This window comes from Leiobunum rupestre, chromosome 7 (assembly GCF_980474605.1).
Source record: "Leiobunum rupestre chromosome 7, qqLeiRupe1.1.hap1, whole genome shotgun sequence".
NCBI classification, from domain to species: Eukaryota; Metazoa; Arthropoda; class Arachnida; order Opiliones; family Sclerosomatidae; genus Leiobunum; species Leiobunum rupestre.
In genome coordinates this window covers 11,985,371-12,009,220 of record NC_143390.1, presented here as the reverse complement: position 1 = coordinate 12,009,220, position 23,850 = coordinate 11,985,371, and the positions used below count along the sequence as shown (strand labels likewise).

The following is a 23,850-nucleotide window of genomic DNA, read 5'->3' as shown; positions in this document are numbered from 1 at the left end:
GAATCGTCATTATCCGGACCTCTTGACCTCCGCTCCCCTTTCCCGCTAATATCCGGCATCCAGCGGGAGAAAGAATAGCCGTGTTCAGCTTACGTATTCGCGTTGCAAACCAAACAATTACTTCGCCAGTATACCGAGACAACAATAACACATCGATGTGGCAACATTACGAGTTCCCTCTAATGAACGATGCCAACAGCTTCCAATTCATCAACGCTATTGTTTGGCCAACAGTTTGGATTCGAATTTTCGCCGATTTAGGAACAAAATATTTAAACAATCCTATTTTAAATAAGTCTATAGATTTTGTTTGGTGACCAAGTATGGACTGAGGGGTCAGCCCAGGCGTTAACCATTGAACTGCAAGAGAGCTTTGACTGTACTAGAGTACGCGTACTCGTTTTAGTACAGTCAAAGCCATTGGGGTCAGCTACACGATACATTTTGTGGTACATTTAGGGGAAAAAACAATTACTCGATTTCTTAAAATGAAAATAAAAACGATTATTCGATTTCTTAAAATGAAAAATAATGATTACTTGATTTCTAAAAATGAAAAAAAAAATGATTACTTGATTTCTAAAAATGAAAAAAAAAATGATTACTTGATTTCTAAAAATGAAAAAAAATGATTACTTGATTTCTAAAAATGAAAAAAAAAACGATTACTTGATTTCTCAAAAAGAAAGAAAATCGATTATTCGATTTCTTAAAATGAAAAAATGATTACTTGATTTCTAAAAATGAAAAAAAAAACGATTACTTGATTTCTCAAAAAGAAAGAAAATCGATTATTCGATTTCTTAAAATGAAAAAAAAAGATTACTTGATTTCTAAAAATGAAAAAAAAAGATTACTTGATTTCTCAAAAAGAAAGAAAATCGATTATTCGATTTCTTAAAATGAAAATGAAATCGAATACTTGATATCGTAAAATGAAGAAAAAATGGAATACTTGATTTCATAAAATGGGAAAATTGACTACTCGATTTCTGAAAATGAAAAGAATCAATGAAATTTCGAAAAATATTTCTAAATCTTAAGAATTTCGTGAAATTAAAAAAAAATAATCAAAAACATCCATGGAAATTGGGAAATCTTTAATGCATATATTAAAAATTATTTTCGAAATCTTAAAGTAACTTACATTCGTAAGAGAATGTTATAAACGTCTGGTAGTAGTAAGAAACAAAAATACGGACCAGCTTTCCAGTGTCATACTTATGGGTTTGTGTTACTTCTAGTTAATATCCGTACAGACGGGTATTTTTTTTAAAAGTGTTTAATATTTGCTCTTGACAACCTAAGTCCTCAAAATTCCTCTTGACCAACAGAGAAAAATATTATTTCATTTCCTTTTTTTTCATACGAAGGTTTATATTTGACAATATTCCAGTCCTTTCCAAATATGATCATCTCCGCGTCCCAAAGCTCTCAATTTTAATAAATACGGGATTGTCATATTACGAAAGTTTTCGTTGAGACGGTTAGAAACATTTCGAGAGAAATAGACGATTTCTAGGACGGAACAGTCGTTTTTCAAGTTGACGTTTTGAATAGAGCCTGAGGATGGAAAGCTCCCGGAGTTTTTACAATTTTGTGGAGTGTGTCCGGGAGCGCGTTGGGAAAAACATTCTTGGCAATCTCTGGAAGGTTTCCAAGAGTGAGCCAGTTAGATGAGGATCTCTTTCTTTCGCAACATAATAGGAAGGCGAAAACGGGAGTGCTTTTTAATGCAATAACCGAAAGCGAGCGAGATGGGAAATTGCATTGGTTTTAGGTTTCCCTCGTTTTCTACCAAATTCTCGCGTCCTTTGTCATTTCGCTACGTTCAACTCGCTTTGACTTCGCTCCGGCGAAAAGGACGCGTTTGGGAGTAGCGCTTGACGACGGGCTTAACATAATCAGAAAAGGTCCTTCTTTTTTTGCAAAGGCATTTCAGCGGCTCCATACTACTACTACTACTCCGGGCTATCAAGCATCCTTCCTCTTTAGATACAATATTCCTCGGTAACTATGGCAACTAGGTCGTTTCCCGCGCTTCAGACTTTCCGGAGCCGCGGTAACCAAGATTCTTTTTTCCGTTGTAGCGCTCATCATGCCACTTTACGCCGTTCTTCTTTCTTTAGTTTCCGTATTTTTATTTCACGTGATAAAAGCTACAAAAAAAAGTGTTAACGTTGGGAAATTAGTTAAGCCTTTGTACGCGACCAATCTTTCTACTACATCTAAATTTCTAAATTGCACCAAAATATGAAAAGATAATGCTGTATATTCCATTTTTCTAATAGTTTTCTTGTTCTTTTTATGGGGAATCGGTAGTTTTTTTTTTTCATTTATAAAAAACGTTAAATTTGGCTACAAAATGTTGCTGTGATTTTTGAGGTTTTTTGAATTTTCCGCACTTTTTTGGGAAGAAATATTTTGGAGCACTAGCGTCATCTATGATCTGGAAATCATTCATTTTCAAAATGGAAGAAGAAGATGAACTTAAGACGCTGATCGAAGAGTACACGATTCAGGTAGAAAAATAACAATTTATATAATTCAAATGAAGTTGTTGTCGTTACATTTTAGAGATTTCTTTGGTTGTTTACTTGAATGTTTTTATTTGTAATACTCTGCGCTTTTTTTTAGACAATATTTCAACTAAGCCTTGATATTTTTCCCAACAGCTTGATTTCGTACAAAATTCTCTAAATGCCGATCCAAACAATGAAGATTTACTTTTACTCAAGTCAAATTTAGAAGAAGTGTTACGGTTAACTAATGAAAATCTGTTGTCCGTGAAAAAGAAAAAACTTCTTGATTCATTATCGGAATTGGAAAGTACCAGCAACTGTGATACGAATTTAAATGGTGCAAGCTCTTCAAAAGAACTTGAATTATCGGGATCAAAGCAAGATGAAGGCTTAGAAGATGAACTCAAACGTTTTCAAGCTGAATTAGGACTTGAGAATGAAAGCAATAAAGAAGTGGATCAAGAAGATGTTGAAATATCGCAATTTTTATCCGAATTAGAAGGCAAAAAGTGTCGGGCTCCTTATAGTGAAGAATGGGGTGAACTTGCGTACCACAATGCAATTGTTTTTAGTGTGATGGACAAAGAAATAGAATCTATGGATGAAATTGAAATTCGAGTATTATTTTGCAACCCTGTATGTCAAGCAATGAAACCATGTACTTTCTTTCTCGATGGACACTGCAAATTTTCTCCTGAGCAGTGTAGGTATGACATAATTTTTTTCATTGAGAGAAAAATTCAATTTCTAGTATCTAAGATGATAATATTGCTTTAGATTTTCCCATGGCTACAAAGTCAAGTTATCTGACTTGCAAGATTTCAAAGATCCTGATTATAGCCTGCTTCAACGTGACTCTTATTGTCTGGCCAAATATAAAGATGATTTATGGTACAAAGCTATCGTTGATAAAGTCTTAGAGGATCATCAATACGCTGTTCAATATGTCACCTATAAAGAAACTGTTGTTCGTGGTCTTGAAGACTTGGTTCCATTAGGTATTTAATTCTTAGCTATTCATCTGTCATTTTGAATATTTATTTTTTTTAAATTCTGAAGAGTACGAAAATGAAAGCCTGAGTTCTGATAGTAACTCTGATGACGAAGAGCAGAAAGAATCAGAAACGGAAGATGATTTGCAAATTAGAATATTAGCTTCGGAGAAATTAGCAAATGGACCATTAGGAGACTGGGAGAAACATACTAAAGGATTTGGATCGAAGTTGATGGTACAAATGGGATATATTATGGGGTAACAAATCTATTAGTTAAAGTTTATTTCATATTTAATATGATGATTTTATTCAATATTTCATTTTAGTCAGGGTCTCGGAAGAAACGGGGAAGGGATAACTGAACCTATAGAAGCAACAATTCTACCTCAAGGTGAAACTTTTTGATATAATGAAGGACTTATTTTTAATACTGTGAATGTATGAGTCTACCTTCCAGGCAAGGGCTGCGTTCAGTAACACTCAACAAAGTATCTGAAAAATTATTTTTGTTGAGACTGTTGCTAACGTGACGTAGGATCTTGTTGAACGCATTTTACGCTTGTTGTAAATTTTGTAAAATACTGTCTATTGCGGCTTCTGCAGCTAGCCTTACTCCTTCCTGCGACGTCACGTGACCATTGAGAAACGGATAAACCTGCTCTTATAGCCGATGACTTCGTTGTTCAACGGACGGGCAACGTGACATCAAAACCAGAAGTCAAAAAACCTGTTCCGTAAAAAACCGCTGACCGTTGAGCTCAGCGCTGAGCTTTTTTAGCTACTGAACGCAGCCCTGGTATAATGATCTACTACCTAAGATTATCTCAAATGTAAATTATGTATATATATAGTGTCCTTAGTCGTAAAGGTCATTTTCTTTTAACATTCAAGAAAATGGGAATGATTAGTTGAGGAAAAGTTCAATTTCACTCTTAAATTAGTAAAAGCATAAGTAACATAATAAACATAAGTATGGCACAGAACCGTAAGCGATTTTCCGGGCTTCCTACAAATACTAGGACCAGTTCGCAGAGAGTTGTCAGGCTGTTGGTAAGTAATGGTTTACGTTGTCATTGGCGCAACAGACTATCATAAAAAATTTGCTGTGGATGAATAGAAAGTGTCATACTTATGGTTATTATTTTACTTATGGTAAAAGTAACTTTAAATAAAGCTTAACGATTTAATTAATTTTGTTCATCGTAAATAGCAAACTAACTAGCTGGTAGATTCTCAAGTTTTGTGTCAGAAAAATGGTTTAAAAAACAGTCACAGACATGGGGTTACTCTTCCAATTTGATTTGCGATTTTCAGTCTGACCTAGGTTGTCTCGTGCATTCTCATAAATCTAAATAAGTTCTTCAATTTGAGAATAATTTTTCCCTCTTTAGGAAAGTCTTTGGATAGATGTATGGAGATACGAGAAATGAAGGAAATGGGTCATGACCCTCAAAAGGCGATCGCGATAAAAAAACAAAAGCAAGAGCAAAGAGAAAACAAAATTGCGGAGGGATATCATCATGTTAAAAAGAAGAACATTTTCGACTTCATTAATTCCAAATTAAAACAGGTTGAAAATAAAAGTAAAGAAGTGGAAAAAGAAGGTGTTAAGAAAAGTACCAGCAAAAACCTTAATTTGAAAGTAAATATTATTGAAAATTATTAGTTCATAACAGGGCTGTGCGAGTACTCGGTCTTGAAAATCGTTTTTCTTGGACTTGAGTTTATAAATTAAATTAAAAATACCCGTCGAGTTCATTATTTCCGGGCGATTATTTTTTTCTTTGCTTATAAATATTTTGCAAATAATTTTTACTTAGAAGCTTGGAGCTTTAGGAAATATAGCTCCATCTGAATTAATACCCGTAAACTAAATATGAGAAGAAATAGCAGACGCCTTTTGAATTTCAGTTTCAGCAGAGATAATTTTGAAAATGCAAACAGCAATATTCAATTTTAAACTCGGTCGGTAGGCGGTGATACTTATGACCAAAATTTATGCACAAAAACAATAAATCCCTGATAAAAGTGGTAATTTAATTTAGGTTTCGAGAAATTTTGTAATGTTTTAAATTAGTCATATAAATTTAGTAATTAGTTAATGAATAATTAGTTAAAATATTTTTTGCTGATTTTAAATTGTTAGGATAAAATTTAGGGCTTGAATAAGACTTATTAGAAAATTAGGACTCAATTGGCCTCAAAAGAGTTAAAATCCATTTCTTATGAACTCGAAGACTCAACTTAAAACCTAAAAAACCGGACTAGCACACCCCTAGTTCATAAGCTACGTATTTTTTTCAAATAAATTTGTCTTTAAGATGCTTCAAGTTAGTGAAGATTTGAAGAAAGCTCAAAAGGAAATGGGACGGTTGAAACAATCCTTGAAGAGAAATAAAGACAAGTACATTAATTAAAATATAATTTAAAATTTTTTTTATTAAAATTATTATTCAAATTATTTTAGAGACAGAAAAATGCAGTCTCATATAGAGAATCGTATAAGCGATCAGGAAAAGTTAATTCAAGGGCTTCAAAATCAAGAGAAAATTATTCGTTTCGAACAGAATTCAAGGAGTAATCAAAAGAAACTGACAGTTTTCTAATTTGCTGAGCTCTTTTCCATTTTTTCAATGTACAGATATTTTGGCGCAAGCCTTGTATAGAATTATGAGGACTTTTTGAAATAACTTGCATAATTGTAAATTTATTTATCACATAAAAATTTTTTACACCAACTTTGGCGTTGAAATTTATCATCTACAAAACAGGCAATGCGGCTGATAATTTTTGTCTAATATCAAAATATATTTCTATCAGGATGTATCGGTCAGTTGTGGCTATTTTATTTAACTTTGCGAGTTGGTACTGGGCATTTTCTGTGGCGTTTGCGGCAACACCAACCTCCTCCTCAATTTCATGGTTAATATTTCTTTCAAACATGTTGAAAAATTCTTCCACCAATGCTCGTCTCATTGAAATTAATGAGAATGCACAGGGGCTTTTTATTGACAAGTGGGTATTACTCATTTGATCGTAAACGTTTATATCAATCAGATAATTTTGATATAAAAATTTTGAATCCGTAGAAATATGCGATAAACTGTTTCTCAATATGTAAGATTTTAATTCTCGCACCAAACACAAATCATCAGTGTTTAAAGGTTTGGGAAATTTATTTAGCAGCGTTTCATTTAAGAATGTGAATGAAAATGAAATTGGTACGTTAGGAATTAGTTTCCTAGAATTAGCTTCAGCAAGTTTTTCTTGCATTTTATTTGAAACTGTTATTTGCGTTAATCTTGCATTAGCTATGTTAATTAATTCAATATTTGGGTTATATGTTGGATTGAAATTAATTTCACATCGATCAATAGTATGGTTTTCGAGAAACATTATTTCATTAATGTTGAATGTTTTCAGTACAATACTCAAAGGAAATAGTGTTTCAAATAGGCAATTATATTTGGGAAATTCTTGCATTTTGGGCGCAAATATAAATGAACAGTTCATTTTTAGTGGCATTGTCAATCTATTTAGAAAAGCTGTAGTAACATTTAACACACAGATAACATTAGAATTGCGTATATTGACTGTTTTGCACACAGAAGATTGACCGTTTTTTTCCGTTAATTGACAAGATAAGTGCCAACTGTAGGTTAACACTAGAGTTTGTAGATTTTCCACAGAAACAACTAAATTATAAGAGTTATCTTCTTTTCTAATTATTTTTAGGCTGCATGATTGAGTAATATCGGGTATTTGATTAGCACATAGCCAAGCACATAGGGATATATCATGCAATAGCTTTTTAACATAATTAAGTTCGTTTTTCAAACAGTTGGATTTATCCATATGCCTTTGTATATTTTCCAGCAATTCAATAGAGGATGTGCTTGATAAAGTTTCAGCAAATTCAGGATTTAGTGGTTTTAAAACACCATCTTTTGACATATAAACTAAAACTAAGTTATCATTTTCATTAATAATCTTAATCCATTTGGCGTTTTTAACTATAGTCTCATAAGTTTTTAATTCTAATGAATCAAATTTTACAAATTTGTTTACTTGAATATTCCCACCCTTAGTTACATGATATAAGCGATCATTGAAATAACATGCACTGCATACTGGACTAGAAATGTAAAATATGTGTTTGATGTTCATTGGTAAACATAAACACAATTTCCCGTAATATCCTGCGATTAACAATCCTTCATTAATATATTGAATATGTACAATAGGTTGGTTTAGATTTGCTAACAAAGTTAAATTTTTAAGAGAACTATTGGAAATTACTGAAGCATAATATATTCGGCCATCGGGAAAACCAGCCAGTACCACTTCTTTGGAAGTTAAAGTTGCATTTCTGCCAAATAAACCTCCAAAACTTTGTTTAGAAATTCCATTTGCTTCTAATTTTGATTGATTTTCCACATGATGTAGGCATGTTAGAATAGGGTTAGTTGGTGGCATTTCGTTTCCTTGAGAAGGCTCTTCGAACGGATCGTATTTAGAGTCATAATTTGTAATTTCTGGCTCCCAAAATATTTGGTCTTCCTTGGTAATTTCTACACTGGTATCAGATGAGTCCATACTCGTACCTCCTTTAATTTTCAAATACCATGTTTGACTTGCAACTGATGAGTAACATGAAACTTCTTCTCCGTAGGATGTGGTACAAAAAGCAAAGAATTCTTTCTTTTCACATAAATTAGACATCATGCAGAAAACGGTTAAATTTGGAGCCAATTTTACAACTTCGACAGACTACAGTCATGAAAATCTCTGAGACGGCCAACTCTGCGTGTAGGCAAAGACTATAGAAGCTTACTTCTATAGTCTTTGGTGTAGGTATACCCTAAGACCATTTACACCTCTGGACTGGAGCAAAGATAATATAACTACGTACCCTAGATTGGAAATCAAGCTCCTTGAACGTAACGCAGGCTCTTTCTGAGTTCCCGGCGGAAGTCGGAAAAAATGGCCTCCATGGAGCTGGCAGGGCTACCGACATCTAGTTAAAACGTAAAGTTTTAGTGAAAATTGCGCCGTGGTTTTTGACTCGCGGTTTTCAAGATACCAGATATATTTGCGTTATATGGTTTTAAAACAATAATGGATCATGCCTGTAGCTCTAAAAATGTTTCTAAACGAAAGAAAACTAAAGGTGAGTAATATAATCTTGGGTTATCTCTTGAAATTCCTTATTTCCCACCCTGCTATGGAGCCCGATTTTTCCGAACTTCCGGCGCGAACTCAGTAAGAGCCTCAACAGAAAACGCGCTATCGAGAAACGCCGTGATTTTGAATCTAGGGTACATAGTTATATATTATCTTTGACTGGAGAGGTAACGCTATTCCGCTTTTTCTGAATTGTCCCCTCCAGAACACCACCAAGCGGAGAAAATCTGCGAATTTCGGCCACAAACTCGTAGTCCCCCTTTCCGAGGCGGTGAACGCTTCGTGCTCCGTAGTCCGGTTCGAAGGCAGCGGGATGCGCGAACGAAAAATTTTACGAAGAGAGAGAACGAAGTAAACGTGTTTTCTCGGGCCCCTTTTTCTTTGTGGGCGAAAGTTTCATAAGAGGGGCCAGTGGAAGCGCTTCGGTAGCGGGGACTCTAGTAAAACGGAAATGCCTTTCTTGACTCCAGTCCAGGTGTAAATGGTCTTAGGTATACCTAGGAGGATGGAACCGCAGTATTATATTTCTAGGGTATACCCATAGACATAATAAAGAAATAGACACCTTACGCGGAGTTTGATTTGCCAAAAATATACGGGAGCGATAGCTAGCAGACAACCGGTATTTGTTCCGTATTCCTGTGGTACCACGTTTAAGCGACGCCTGTCGATTAGGCGAGAAAATAAAAAATCATCACGTGACACGTCACACATGTTCGTGTTTGTAATCTTTTAGGTACTCTGACGTGATTCGCGAATATTTTGGCTGTGAGAATTTAAAATAAGGTAAATTTTTATTATAGTTTTTAAATAAGTCAATTAATTCTTTCAAAACCCAAATAAAAAGCAGCAGATGATCTTATAATTAGAAACAAAAAATTCTATTTGCGAAATGATATTTTGTCAAAGGCTTAAGTAACTCCTGTACTACTCATTGAGTTGGGAATAATACTATCTAGAGCCCCAGTTCAAATTTTCCCCATAGGCTTTAACACAGCATTAGTGAAGATAGGAACGAAAATCATGGGAGGGTTATCAACTACGACAAAAGCCACCTATGAGCGACTTTGTGAACTATTATAATTTAAAGCTAAAACAAAACAACGAAGTTTCTTGGTAAATCATATTTCATTTTGAAATAATTTAGAGTATTTTAAAAGATTAAATTGCACTAAAACAAAATAAAGTATGTAAAAAATGAATACAAATAAATAATAATGAATATAAATAATATACACTAACTATTACCGTTAACCTCATCAAGTTTATATGGGATTGGGAAACCGAAGATCTCGGGGGAAAACCCTTTAACCAGTGGGTAGAGAACTTACAAACGTTACGCAGAAAGAGTTGTTACGGATTTTCACCAAGTGTTACTAGCTGGGATCGAACCCGATTACTCTCGCTGCGAGGCGAAAGTGCTAACCACTTAAATAGTTGCATTTTTCGCTCATAGGTGGCTTTTGTCGTAGTTGATAACCCTCCCATGATTTTCGTTCCTATCTTCACTAATGCTGTGTTAAAGCCTATGGGGAAAATTTTAACTGGGGCTCTAGATAGTATTATTCCCAACTCAATGGTACTACTATCCGGTTTGTTGTGGCAAAGATAATTTAAACTTCGTACCCTAGATTCGAAATCACTCTCTCGCGCGTTGCCGATAGCGTTTACCCACTTCCCGCCGGAACTCAGAAAAAATTCGCTCCAATGGTGGCGCACTACTGCCATCTAGGGATAGAAACTAATTTTTTTTTGGAAGTTGCGGTGCGTAATTTGACGCGTTTTGCGTTCAACTCGAAGTTTTAAAACATGGTGGACCACAATTATAGCACTAAAAAAGTTTCAAATCGAAAGACTTACTAAAGGTGAGTAATATAATCTTACAAGCGATTCAAGCATAATTTGACTGAACTTAATAGTTCATTCAATTTCATTTACCATTTTAATAGGGTTCGTGTTTAACATCGACATTCTTAAGGAATATTTGCCTGAAATTTTAGAAATTCTTCAAGATTGGCATCATTACCGAAAGAAGATATTCAAGCACCAGAATTACCATTTGTTAAAGTAAGTTTTTATTGGAAATATATGACTTACAATTAAGCGTGTTTCTATAAATACTCTTGTTTTAAATAAAACAAATCTAGGCCTAAATATGGCGCCCTACCGCAACCGATGGAGCCGATTTTTCTGAGGTCACGTGCCGGAAGAGGGTAAACGCTTCGTAACAAAACCGTGAATGGGAAAGCTCTCAGTATTCGAATCTAGGGTACGAAGTTTAAATTATCTTTGGTTGTGGTTATGGCTTGTTATGGGAATATTCTGAGATTCTAAATTGTAAACAAAAGTAAATGGAATTTTGATGAAATGGATGATTCTACCTTGGATTAATAATGATTCTACTAAAGGTATGTAGCTATTGTCCTTGAAATAAAATTAGCTTTGACAATTTAAGTCTGATGGCTTGACCCTTCATTTCTAGATTTTTGTCCTTCGCTAATTTGTGGAGTCTGAGCTTGCAATATAAATTAATAACTTTCTTAATGATGATGTTCGATTCCAACTTCAGCATCAAACATGTTCATGGTGATCTGGTAAGAGGTCCATGCCAACAATATTTCGTAATACAACAAGTTCTAGTTCTTAGACTACATTTCTTTTATAGAGAGAGGAATATCTCTTCATAACAACTAAACAAAATTGGCTAAAAACCAAGGAGATCTTACTCAAATTATAATAACATAATTAAACCTACACGAAATGATCCTTGTTCAAAATTTAAAGGTGAGAAGTTAGCATCACCGGTTTTTCCTATTTCACTTTCAACTGGATGTAATTTCTTTAAATTAAATAAAAAAATTATTTTGACTATTTTTGCTTGTTTTAATTCTATGGAAACCAAACCAGAGTTGGAATGGCTTTTGGTGTGACCCACCTTTTGCCATTTACAATTTGTATATCCCGTTCTAAAAAGTGATCATTACAAATTAAATCATGATTTGAATGTGTCGCGATTTACAGCAATTGTCCATTGAGAAAGTATTGTAGGTTTCGTTATAAAAAGATTTTAAATAAGAATGAATATTCATCGTAATAATATGATAATTTAATCCTATTTATGGAATGAAACCTTTTCCGGTATTGTTTTACTTGTTATTGCAATGCGTAAAAACACTAAAATTAACCTTTTTTAACCAAATAAAAACAAGATTTTTAGTAGAAAACACTTTTTCTATAACAAACGAATTATGAAACATGTTAGCTAACATAAAAGTACTACCCATTTATCAAATTCACCCCTAAAGTTTTTGCGTCTGATTTTAAACCGGATAAATATTCCTATGCGTTAGGCACTACATGGCCTAGGCCAAGCGCTCACTGCTCCTCGTAACGTCTCTGTCCTGGCTTCCACAAGCCTTTGCTTCGTAACGGAGACAATGCCTTGTGGAAGCCAGGACGGATACGAAACAGAGCCAGTGGGCGCCTAGTCTAAAGCACCACTTAAGTTTAGTGGCGCTTTATAAGTAGGATTAAACTATCATATTATTTCGATGAATATTCATTCTTATTTAATCTTTTTATAACTATAGGTTTCCCTTATCTAAACCTACAATACTTTCTCAATGGACAATTGCTGTAAATCGCGACACATTCAAATCATGATTTAATTTGTAATTATCACTTTTTAGAACAGGATATACAAATTGTAAATGGCAAAAGGTGGGTCACACCAAAAGCCATTCCAACTCTGGTTTGGTTTCCATAGAATTAAAACAAGTAAAAATAGTCAAAATAATTTTTTTATTTAATTTAAAGAAATTACATCCAGTTGAAAGTAAAATAGAAAAAACCGGTGATGCTAACTTCTCACCTTTAAATTTTGAACAAGGATCATTTCGTGTAGGTTTAATTATGTTATTATAATTTGAGTAAGATCTCCTTGGTTTTTAGCCAATTTTGTTTAGTTGTTATGAAGAGATATTCCTCTCTCTATAAAAGAAATGTAGTCTAAGAACTAGAACTTGTTGTATTACGAAATATTGTTGGCATGGACCTCTTACCAGATCACCATGAACATGTTTGATGCTGAAGTTGGAATCGAACATCATCATTAAGAAAGTTATTAATTTATATTGCAAGCTCAGACTCCACAAATTAGCGAAGGACAAAAATCTAGAAATGAATTGTCAAGCCATCAGACTTAAATTGTCAAAGCTTATTTTATTTCAAGGACAATAGCTACATACCTTTAGTAGAATCATTATTAATCCAAGGTAGAATCATCCATTTCATCAAAATTCCATTTACTTTTGTTTACAATTTAGAATCTCAGAATATTCCCATAACAAGCCATAACCACAACATGGGCCAAGTAATGATAAATCCAGGACATGACTTTTCTCCAAAACGGGTACAGCCGCGCTAACACGCGACTACTATCGCCACCTATCGGAATAATGTTTCTATTGCGGAAATACGTCATTTTAGGAACAAAATTTTAAAAACCACGTGACTGGAGAAAGTGGAGATAGTAATATTTTCAAATGTAAACCTTTGTTCCTTTTAAAAACATGATAATTATCTGTATATAAGGCAAGTAATTTAAATATATCTAATATTATAAAATAATTGTATTATTCTAAAAATAAATTAAAAGTTTTATAACCTATTTTCAGAATTTAGCAGAATGTTTCGTCAAAACACTTTCGACACTTTAGGAATTTCTCCTCCCCCTCTCATTGTTTTATCTGGTACTAGAAATATAATTAAATATAAATGTATTATTATTATACTTAAGATTTAATATTTACAGACTCCGACTGCGATGACTGTTATGATAAATGTCTAGTGGCTGGTGATATTTTACTAGCTAGTGATTTTGAAGATGAGCAACAAGTTCCTATACCAAGTTTGGCTAAAGTCAAATGGTAAAACTAATAAATTAGAGTTCTTTTGTTGGTTATTTATGTACTTTGGTTCTTTAGCGAAAATACACCTCCAAAGCCAAAGAAAAAAAAGCGTAAATTAAAATCACCGAAGAAGAATCCTCCATTGGGAATTACAGAAGAAGCGTCAGTACAAAACATGAAAAACAAAGCCCCACTGAAAAAAGAGAGACAAAAGCCTAAAGCAAAACTGGTTGAGCTAGTCAGTTACGATAAAATGTTTGCTAATGTTTTTCAATTTGCAATTGGAGCTATTGAAATAGCTCTTAAAGAAATGGATCTCACATCCGAACAAGCTGCTTTTCTAGTCTGGGGAGTGCAATTAAACAATCAAATAACTATGAAGGCTTTCCAAAAACAACTCCAGCAGTTATTGACTGAAACTCCTGAAGATAAATTCGTCACCAAGTCTGAGGAGCTAAAATTCTCTACGAGTTTCATGAATTCCATATTGCTCACAACAATGGACATAATTGTAAGATAATTACTGAAAATATTTAAATGAATTTTAAAATAAAATTTTTAAAATTATGACAGGAGCCAAAGATTAATATATTTTCTCAAAAAAGAGCAGTTCAGATTTTGCTGGGGGAAATATTTACGAGGAGTCTAAGGTACGAAGAACCAGTCATAATATTAGAGGAAAAGGTTGAAATAGAGTGGAATGATGGAGCTCTATATTATGTTGTAGGGGCAACATTGCGGTCCTTAAAAGCTACAACAGAAGGACTTAGTCTTTTTAAAGAATTTACATGTGCCAAAACTGATTCAGATTGTGTTGAGTTACAAACACGCAGGTGGACTGAACTTCAAGACCGAGGAGGACTTATTTACACGAATAAAGAAACTTTCAATGTGTTTAAAATGCTGCATACAATTGCTACTGGACTCTTCTGTAAACAAAATAACCAACAATTTGATAGAAAAGCAGAAGCCAAGAATTTAATGAAAACTGATGAGGAAGTCCAAACCTTTTGGCAAAAAGCTTTAAAAAAATGTGATATTGATCAAGGCAAGGGCGAGTTTCCAACTGTTCTGTACGTTGGTCAGTTTGTTTTACCATAGGTTTAAGAAGTGATACAACTATAAGAAAAACCTGTAAGTGCCTGATATCAACTTTAAGATAAAAAAGAAATACATACCTGTGGCCGTGCATTGTCTATTTACCCGTTTAGGACAAAGCTGGTTTACCAAGTGTTCTATTCGCGGTTCATTTTCTTCGGTAGTTTTAAAGATTGTCACAACTAAAAGGAATAATTGTTAGAGACCACTGACCAATACCAGTTTATAACTCGTAGGGAAACATACCTGGGGCCTTGCTTTGTTGGTTTGGTATTTTAAGCCAAAGCTGAGTCTTAAAAAATTCATCACTTAAGTGTTTAGTACACAAAAATGTGTCGTAGTTTACTTTCTCAACTGTATAGCCCGGTTTATATTTAGCTAACCAGTTAACCCATTGTTTGCATTGTATAGGTTTTTGTTTTGGCTTTGGAAATGCCACAAAATCTACATGTAAATAACGAGAATCGCTATTACATTTAGGAAATACGCAGTGTTTTACTTTACCCATCTTACTCAAGTAAAATGATAAATAACCGTCGCGTATATTTTGAAAATTCAACCGTTACTATAATTCATATTTATTTAGACACCACTAGATGGCGCCCAAGAAACCGGAAATTACTGCTAGAATTTGTCCCCAATTTTTTTTTCATCCACTTTTCCTCCCCCCTCTAAAATAGCCGCTTGTTATTTCTAGGAGATGTCGGATTTAGTACGCGCGTAGGTACGGGAGTCATGTCCTGGATTTATCATTACTTGGCCCATGACCACAACAAACCGGATAGTAGTACAGGAGTTACTTAAGCCTTTGACAAAATATCATTTCGCAAATAGAATTTGTTGTTTCTAATTATAAGATCATCTGCTGCTTTTTATTTGGGTTTTGAAAGAATTAATTGACTTATTTAAAAACTATAATAAAAATTTACCTTATTTTAAATTCTCACAGCCAAAATATTCGCGAATCACGTCAGAGTACCTAAAAGATTACAAACACGAACATGTGTGACGTGTCACGTGATGATTTTTTATTTTCTCGCCTAATCGACAGGCGTCGCTTAAACGTGGTACCACAGGAATACGGAACAAATACCGGCTGTCTGCTAGCTATCGCTCCCGTATTAACCCCCCGTAGAATCTTGGGTCTATTTCTTTATTATGTCTATGGGTATACCGAAAGTTTTCCGTGTCGACAGCGTGGGGAAATCTTTGGCAACACTGTGTCCAAAGATAACTACGTACCCTAGATCAAAGATCCGTCTACTGGAACTTTGGCGCCTCTCGTTTTAAAGAGAGACCGGGTTGCCATAACCGTTTCCGGTTACTCTGATTTGCTTGGCCGGAAGTTTCTAGCTCGCCCAAAACACGCGGCCAATAATATCAATCCTTCCATTCATGGGGCTTTATATTCTTGGCCTAGATTCTAAATCACAGCGTTTCTCGATAGCGCTCCATAGGCTGCAGCGGAGCGTGCGCCATCTCTTGATTGAATAATGCATTTTTGATTAAATAAACATTTGACATTTCCAAGATGGGGTCCATGGGGAAATCATGTCAATATGATATTTTTTTAAAAAATTCGACTTTTACACAATAAAAGTTACTTTATTAAAACAATAAAGGCACTACATGTTTCGACGTTCACTCACGTCGTCGTCTGGTGCGAACATAGAAATCGGATAACAAACTAGAACGCTTAATCGAATGGCTGACAAGGTATCGATTAGATTCTTGGCTAAAACGACAGTAACGCCATCTGCGCTGCTAAAGAGGCACGCTCGCGCGTAACTTGGTTAAAAGTTTTCCCCAACCCCATTGAAATTAATGTAAAGTTGGCGATAATTAAACGTTAATTAACCTACCAAATGATATAAGAAATATTCCACTGACAATTTTTCCCGTTTATATGAACTTAAATGTAATATAAAATCGTCTTGAAAAATCGTTTATCGCTTTATAACATTCAAAAATAATATTTTTCCCGCACCATGTAGATAACCGAGCATCTGCTCGTCTAGGTAAAGTTTCTGTTGTCAACCCGCGTATTAGAAAGAAAAATGAGATTTTAGAAAGTAGGTTGTAATTCGGAACAATATTAATACTTTTCACGAATTTTGTCATCGGTGAATTATAAATATGACTTGAAATAAGTTTCAAGGTTTATTTAAAAGCTAGTTTCATAACTTTTCATCCATAGGGAACTAACACTCCGTAGCTTTGGCAGTGGCCGCCATGTTGGGTAGAATTTTTTTTCAATAGGAAAAAGCATGGGTGACGTCGTGAGACGTAGAACTGTTAGCTCCCTATTGGTTCGTTCAGAATGTATCTTTAAAGTAGACGAAAATTTTAAGGCGCGGAATCTTGCCCAGTCTTAAGCCTCGGTTTAATCTACTGCGTATTTTGAAACGGAAAAACCCGATTACTATCGTTAAATCTTGGTTAAATCACTGCCTTCTATTATAGAAGGCAGTGGTTAAATGATGGCGAACGCTCCTTGTACTAAGAAACAAATAACGAAATACATTCTAAGCTTATTGAACGCCAAAAATTCCACGTATTTCGTTATTTGTTTCGTATTAAAAATATCATATTATTAATCCAAGATTTAACAAACAATAGTAATCGGGTTTTTCCGTTTCAAAATACGCGCGTTGACAACGCAAACTTATTATATTATTAATGTTAATAATTTTAATATTATTTTTGAATGTTATAAAGCAATAAACGGTTTTTCAAGACGATTTTATATTACATTTAAGTTCATATAAACGGGAAAATTTCTATGTTGAATATTTCTTATATTATTTGGTAGGTTGATTCGCTCGCGTTCTACATGTCGAACAGTCTCATCGGTGTCGTGTTTTCTTTTCAAAGCATTGATACTGGTCTTGTGGATTTAATCCTTACGGACCTATTATTCCGACTTTCCCATCATTTTCTCTCACACAACCTTCACAATAGCTTCATTTTCAAGCTTTGGCGGAACCACTCTACGGCCTCTCATTGGCTGAAGGTTCAAAACGAACTGGCGACAAGCTCGGCCATAGGCGGCCGCATTCTAGTTACCTATGAGATTTCTATGGTGGGAATTCATGGGAAATTTATTATCCAGCAATGGGAATTTCGACTTTCAAACATTGACAACACTGTTTTAAAGATGACGTATATTTAGCGTAGTCTGTCCTGTCGTGCGTGGAATGAAATTAGTTAAATAAATTTTAATTTAATTAATTGAAACTGTAATTATGAAGCTCGATCCAAATTCTTTTATTCTAGCATTTTTTACAACATTTGTAAGTAAGCTTCATGTTTTTAAAGTTCAGTCCCCTACTTAAAACATTTAACCTGGGCCTTGGCTTCATTACAAATTAAATGTGTAAATAAATTAATAATGCCAATAATAAATAAAAAGGGATTTTAATTATTATCTACTTAAAATCATATTTGTAACGCAGCTAAATCAGACCCAGTGACGACCGCCTTATTAACCTTTTTTTTTACTTAATTATTGTAACGACTAGCCTTGAAAACCTTTTTATATTAGATATCAGTTGTTCAATGTGAACTATCCATAGAAGAATGTTTAGCTCTTGGCTTAAGGAAAAATGATCTTTTATGTTCCTGGTGTGATAAACTTGCAGAGTTTGAGCTCAATGAATTGCAGGACAACTGTACAAACTGTTGTCAGTCTAGCTCCAAAGAGCCCCTTAAAGTAATTAAACAGTTACCCTGATTTTGGCTTGAGGATTTTAAACTTTCAAAGTGAACTTAGTTCTGAATCAATTTAAAAAAAAACCATGGTTAATTCAATTATCCATGGTTTTGTGAAATTGATTTGTACATTCACCTGAAAAGGAAAAAATCCTCTACCGGTTTCTTTTAATTCGTTTACTATAAAACTAATTCAACTTTGAAAACAAAACAGAAATATTCTCAAGCTCGTTTGGAAGTTTGTGGGTGAAAAATTGGGCATTACCCGCAGGTCCAAGGTAATATACAAGATTATTTACACCTGTGACCTCTGTTGAATCTCAAGTACCTCTATTTTGATCCTAGCTTTTATAAAAAGTGACCGAGCGGAGGAATTCCCAGGCCTTAGCGTAAAATATGTAAGAGGGGCTGATCCTATTATGAAAATGATAGATGAAGAGGGCAATGTGCAAGAGGAACTAAGCATTCAAAAATGGGATACGGACACCGTCGAAGAATTTTTACGGGAGCACTTGTTATAAGAATACCACTGCTGTTTTTGTAACTGGTCTTTGAAGAAATTTAGCAATCAAATGATGGCTTTTTGCTAAAACCTTCGAAATTGGTTGCAAAGAGCTTGATGCTTTATTTTGCACTTTTCTTCAATTTAAAGTTATAAAAACTTTAGTCTTTTTTGGGGTGTTTTATAAAATTCTATTTTTCAAAAGCATTGTCAAATTTACTACTGTATAAGAGAAACAATTTTTAAAATTACATTTATTGAAAGTTTCTTTGGTTGAGAAAAAAGAAATATTAAATGTCTTCCTCTTCTTTGAGATTGGCATTTATCACTTTAAAGCAACTATCCTTGTGCGAAGCCTCTTCCAGGGCCTTACCAGATCTATCTAACAGTGTAGTCAGTTGTTGTGCAGTGAACACTTCTCCATCTTGGGGTAAAACTTTATCTTGTTTATCCATGTTCTTGAGAAGGTCCTCAAGGTGTTCCACAATTAAATCATTCTCTCCTTTGGGTTTCTCTGAATCTTTTCCACTAAACCTTCCTGAAACATTTATCAAATTTTAATGAAATATCCAGACATGTACGAGCCTTAATTTTTGGGTTTTGAGCTCGATCGAAATAGAGTACTAGCACATGCCTAGAAATAACTTAAAAATTAGTTATTTTTAAAAAGTCACCTTTCATCATTATCATCTTTTCTAACTTCCTTTTAGCATGTGCTCTGTCAACAACTTTCTCATCAATAGTATTACCAGTAACTAATCGATACACCATAACAGGCTTAGTTTGTCCATATCGATGGCAACGATCTTGAGCTTGTAAATCACATTGGGGATTCCAATCTGAATCATAAATTACAACTGTATCTGCTGAAGCCAAATTTAATCCCAAGCCACCCGCTCTCGTGCTGAGCAAAAAAATGAAAATATCTTCATCTTCGTTGAAAGCTTTTATATTTTCTTCTCTTTCCTCTATTTTCATTTGTCCATCAAGTCGAACAAATCTGTAACCACGGTGAACGCAATAGTCGTGTAGGATGTCCAGTAACATAGTAAATTGCGAGAAAATCAGCACCTGAAATATCAAAACAACAAATTGCAACTAAGCTATTTCACAATGGATCATTCGTGCTAATTACCTTGTGACCACCTTTCTTCAAACTTTTGAGTAAACTATCAAGAACTCTCAATTTTCCACTATTATTAATGAGGTTTTCATCGATTAGGTATTCTCCTTCATGAGTTAGGGGATAGTCCAACAAATAAGGATGTGTGACAATTTTCTTTAAATGCATTATAATACTGCCCAGTTTAAGTCTAATTTCGCTGGTTATCTTTGGTTTCACTGGACTTTCAACCCTAAAAATTGTAATAAGGAACATTGTATCATATTACTGGTCTACTAGTTTAATGGCTGGCTTACTTCGAGGGAGTGTTTTGGGAAAAGCTTGCTTGTAAATCATCGAAAGATTCATCCGATGTTTCACTGAAATAATCTGTATAGTTGACACTTCGGGTGCTTCGTCTCTTCTTTTTTACCCCATTGATTTCCTCAAAAGAGTCGTCATTAAGACCTTTTTTCTCAACACCCAAAAGTTTCTCGATAGTTTTGTTCAAACTAGCTTTGTAATACTTTTCTTCCAGTGCGCTCATTCGGGCATATATTAATACTTCTTTCTTCGGAGGAATGTCTAGTTTTACTTCGGCTTTTGTGCGGCGTAGTAGGAATGGAGTTAGAATCTGAAACGTTTATTAGAGGTATGAACTTTGCAAATTAAGATTCTTTTTAACAGTTTACTTGATGCAAAGTAGCTATTATGTGTTTTTCGCGTTCTTGGGCTATAATTTCAGCATTAGCTCCCTCTTCTTGCATAGCGGAAACATCGAACCAAGATTCAAACCTTAAATAATTTTTAAAATTTAAAATCATTGATCTGACACTTGATTTATACAAATGCGTACACTTTTAAATCATCAAAAAGGTCTGGCATTAAGAAGTTGAGCAAAGACCATAACTCAATTAGATTATTTTGTAGAGGTGTTCCCGTTAAAAGCAGTCTGTTTAAGGCGGGATACAATTTCAGCTCCCTGATCAAAGTTTTCAAATTATTCATCGTGACTCTAAAAATGAATTTTTTACACAACAAATTACCTAACAAATTTACAATCAGGGTTCTTCATACGGTGTCCTTCATCAACAACGATGTAACACCATTTATAACGTGCTAGAGGTAGTCGGTCCCGCATTATAATTTCATAAGAGGTGATGAGAACTGTTTGCGAATTAATTGAATTCAGCATAGATCCACGACTAAATTTTGATCCTTGGTAGAGAATGGTTTTAATCTAAAGTGGGAATGGCTGTTAACGTATTTGGTCTTTCCTAAAAATATTAAACTAAGAATATGTATTTACATGAGGGGTGAATCGCTCAAACTCTTTTTGCCAATTTCCTAGGGTAGAAAGAGGAGCGCAGATTAAATATGGTCCTCGCACATTTGTTTCCAAAAGTTTTGCAAATAAAGCAATCACTTGAATTGTCTTTCCCAAACCCATTTCATCAGCCAATACACCATTAATACCATTCTCGTAGAGTACCTTAAACAAAATAAAAATTATTTAAATTTTATATGTGTATATTATTTATAATTTATTATTATACAGAAAGCCACTCCATTCCGTCTAATTGATAGTCCCTCAATTCTCCAATGAACGTTTTAGGTTGGCGGCTTGCTGGAATGTTATCCTTAAAATTGAAAAACCATTATTGCCCTAAGTAATATACACAGATTTGAAAATGCCTTACAAGTGACAAGTCTGGAATAGCAGGTGCAAGAATTTCTAGAAAATAAAACAAATAAGAAAGGTATTTCCCCAATTAGAAACGCTTATACAGTTTCTAACTTTCTACTATTACCAAGTTCTTTTGGGGAAAGTAGTTTTCTACCTCTGCGACGTTTTAAAGGTGGAGTTCCAACTTCCATTTGGTCATTTACCTTTAATAGAATTTAAATTTAGGAATTTGATTGACAAAAAAACTTCATTAGTTCTATTACCGTCATTTTGTTCTCAAGCTCCTTTTGCTTTTTAAGTTCCAAAAATTTTGCCTCCATTTTTTCTTTCTCTATTTTATGTCGTTCAATTTTTTTAATTAATAGTTTTGAGTAGAACTGACTACGGCTTAATAGGTTCTGCAGATGGAGATAAAACTGCTCTTTTTTAAATCTGTCAGCTTCTTTTGCTAAGAGCTAAAAAACAAGTTAAAAGTTGGTAATTAAGTGAAAAACTTTGATTTACTCTTTCTTGTAGGTCATTTTCTTCTTTAGATATAGAATCCTCTTCTATTTCAACAACTGTTTTGTCCAAAACTTTATTCTCGTGACCATTTTCTACATTCAAATCAGTGCTACTAGGAAAATGTTCCGAGGCACCATTCGATTTGGTTTCAACATTTTCCTTGTTTATTTGGAGCTTAACTGTGAACATATATTACTCGGTCAGATCGACATTGTCTATTTTTGAAGTTGGATTACAACCTTTGTCCAGTTTATCCGCTGGCTCCGAAGTAACAGTAACTTTTTGGCAATGGACAGGCATTTCTAACACTTTTCCTAAGCAGAAATCGAATATTCCTAAATGTTTTACCAACTATCTGTAAATAATAATTAATGTACAAATTAGATTTTCACGAAAATAGTTTAAACAATCAATTTTGTTTATTTGAATATTTAAAGTCAGTTCACTTAACTTCACTGTGATAGTCTGACAGAACAATGAAAGCACATGGGAACGAAATCCCGCCAAAAATACTATTACGTAACGTCGGTAGCATGGTAATATCATAAGTATATAAGATTGAGATGTGTAACACGAGCAACGTAGAATTTTTAATAAAATTTTATGGCGAATTTAACCTTTTTTACGACTCATTATTATTACTATTTAATTTAAAACAAATGGGTACGTTGTAATGTTAGTTTATAAATAATAAAACAAAATGTTTTATATTTGAATTTTCGTGCTATAAAGGTTTTAAAATTATATTTTCCCATCATAGCGTACCTAGAAACGTAGAATTAGTATTTAGTACAACCATATGTAACATAATTACTCATAAGTATGCCATAAAAGCATTTTCGTTAATGAAACCTTGTTCACGGGATATGACGTAAATTACGTCACATACAACTCCGTGACGAAATATGCGTCATCAACTTTAGTGATTAGAAACGGAAGGTAGTGAGAATTCCTCGCGCGTTTCTGGCTTTGCCCATGTCAAGTTTAGCTCGTGCCTTGCGATCACATGATTTCATTTCCATGGTAACCTTTTCAATAGCGCAAGGATTATAAGCATTTTTGCATTTTTGGGTCCGCTCAATGTATGTTCCGCGTGAAACAAGGTCTCATTGAATTTTTTTCAATGGAAATATTATACAGAGGCATACTTATGAGTAATTATGTTACATATGGTACAACCTATAAAAGTTTTCAAGGCTAAAAGTTCAAGCCAGATTTTCGAAGAGGACGACTTTGCTCACTTGATTTAGGCGTCGGTTTTGGAGACTACGCGGTCAGAAATCTCGGTTCAAATCCCGGTGCCTTCTAAATTTGAAATTATTTTTCGCAGCTCCATCTACCGTGTCGTCACTTTCCACGACAAACAAACACTTAACGACATAGCAATATATATTCGATGTGAAACTAACAAGTCGGCCGGCCAGGCCGAAATATTAGTTCCACATCAGCGTATTCGAGTGGGCAAACCCATACACCCTTAGTAGACACAGGTAGGCAAACTAATACAAAAGCTGTTGAGGCTACGTTATTTCTTATCGTTTGATATATAAATTGCCATCCTAAGTTAAAGAGTGGATGCCGCCCACCATCAGGAGACCTGGGTGGGCAAACTGATATAAAAGCTGTTGAGCCCAT

General features: G+C 34.2%; 4 protein-coding genes across 4 annotated transcripts; 2 read left to right on the top strand and 2 right to left on the bottom strand.

Moving 5' to 3' along the window:
- The first annotated feature begins 2,429 nt into the window (after positions 1 to 2,429).
- On the top strand, positions 2,430 to 6,219 carry LOC149934457 (zinc finger CCCH-type with G patch domain-containing protein-like). Its single transcript, XM_090153197.1, has 8 exons — positions 2,430 to 2,522; positions 2,676 to 3,229; positions 3,300 to 3,520; positions 3,582 to 3,774; positions 3,844 to 3,908; positions 4,909 to 5,159; positions 5,839 to 5,921; positions 5,985 to 6,219. The coding sequence occupies exons 1-8, from the start codon at positions 2,445 to 2,447 to the stop codon at positions 6,121 to 6,123; spliced, it is 1,584 nt and encodes a 527-aa protein (XP_090009323.1). The 5' UTR covers positions 2,430 to 2,444; the 3' UTR covers positions 6,124 to 6,219.
- Positions 6,005 to 15,704, bottom strand: LOC149934456 (uncharacterized). Its single transcript, XM_090153195.1, has 3 exons — positions 15,639 to 15,704; positions 8,430 to 8,534; positions 6,005 to 8,218 (listed from the first exon to the last, which is right to left on the bottom strand). Exons 2-3 carry the CDS (start codon positions 8,532 to 8,534, stop codon positions 6,278 to 6,280), a joined length of 2,046 nt encoding a protein of 681 aa, XP_090009321.1. The 5' UTR covers positions 15,639 to 15,704; the 3' UTR covers positions 6,005 to 6,277.
- Positions 15,705 to 17,874: 2,170 nt separating this feature from the next.
- LOC149934455 (selenoprotein F) lies at positions 17,875 to 19,237 on the top strand. Its single transcript, XM_090181312.1, has 4 exons — positions 17,875 to 18,002; positions 18,254 to 18,421; positions 18,635 to 18,698; positions 18,766 to 19,237. Exons 1-3 carry the CDS (start codon positions 17,955 to 17,957, stop codon positions 18,668 to 18,670), a joined length of 252 nt encoding a protein of 83 aa, XP_090037438.1. The 5' UTR covers positions 17,875 to 17,954; the 3' UTR covers positions 18,671 to 18,698; positions 18,766 to 19,237.
- LOC149934454 (lymphocyte-specific helicase-like) lies at positions 19,157 to 22,683 on the bottom strand. The gene is made up of 14 exons (XM_090181311.1): positions 22,455 to 22,683; positions 22,216 to 22,394; positions 21,975 to 22,166; positions 21,836 to 21,914; positions 21,725 to 21,759; positions 21,581 to 21,664; positions 21,334 to 21,516; positions 21,071 to 21,264; positions 20,881 to 21,006; positions 20,717 to 20,819; positions 20,342 to 20,658; positions 20,058 to 20,277; positions 19,597 to 19,993; positions 19,157 to 19,460 (listed from the first exon to the last, which is right to left on the bottom strand). Exons 1-14 carry the CDS (start codon positions 22,513 to 22,515, stop codon positions 19,213 to 19,215), a joined length of 2,418 nt encoding a protein of 805 aa, XP_090037437.1. The 5' UTR covers positions 22,516 to 22,683; the 3' UTR covers positions 19,157 to 19,212.
- Positions 22,684 to 23,850: the final 1,167 nt, after the last annotated feature.

Excerpts from the sequence above, each read along its gene's own strand:
- LOC149934456 (XM_090153195.1), bottom strand. The coding sequence starts at position 8,534 with ATGTCGGTAGCCCTGCCAGCTCCATGGAGGCCATTTTTTCCGACTTCC. Across the intron at positions 8,219-8,429 it reads AGCTTGATTTCCAATCTAGG|AAAGAATTCTTTGCTTTTTG; the intron begins GTACGTAGTTAT and ends TTATGTGAAAAG.
- LOC149934455 (XM_090181312.1), top strand. The coding sequence starts at position 17,955 with ATGAAGCTCGATCCAAATTCTTTTATTCTAGCATTTTTTACAACATTT. Across the intron at positions 18,003-18,253 it reads TAGCATTTTTTACAACATTT|ATATCAGTTGTTCAATGTGA; the intron begins GTAAGTAAGCTT and ends TTTTTATATTAG. Across the intron at positions 18,422-18,634 it reads GCTCCAAAGAGCCCCTTAAA|AAATATTCTCAAGCTCGTTT; the intron begins GTAATTAAACAG and ends AAAACAAAACAG.
- LOC149934454 (XM_090181311.1), bottom strand. The coding sequence starts at position 22,515 with ATGCCTGTCCATTGCCAAAAAGTTACTGTTACTTCGGAGCCAGCGGAT. Across the intron at positions 21,517-21,580 it reads ACGGAATGGAGTGGCTTTCT|GTACTCTACGAGAATGGTAT; the intron begins GTATAATAATAA and ends ATTTTGTTTAAG. Across the intron at positions 21,265-21,333 it reads TTGAGCGATTCACCCCTCAT|ATTAAAACCATTCTCTACCA; the intron begins GTAAATACATAT and ends TTCCCACTTTAG.
- LOC149934457 (XM_090153197.1), top strand. The coding sequence starts at position 2,445 with ATGATCTGGAAATCATTCATTTTCAAAATGGAAGAAGAAGATGAACTT. Across the intron at positions 2,523-2,675 it reads TCGAAGAGTACACGATTCAG|CTTGATTTCGTACAAAATTC; the intron begins GTAGAAAAATAA and ends TTTTCCCAACAG. Across the intron at positions 3,775-3,843 it reads CAAATGGGATATATTATGGG|TCAGGGTCTCGGAAGAAACG; the intron begins GTAACAAATCTA and ends ATTTCATTTTAG.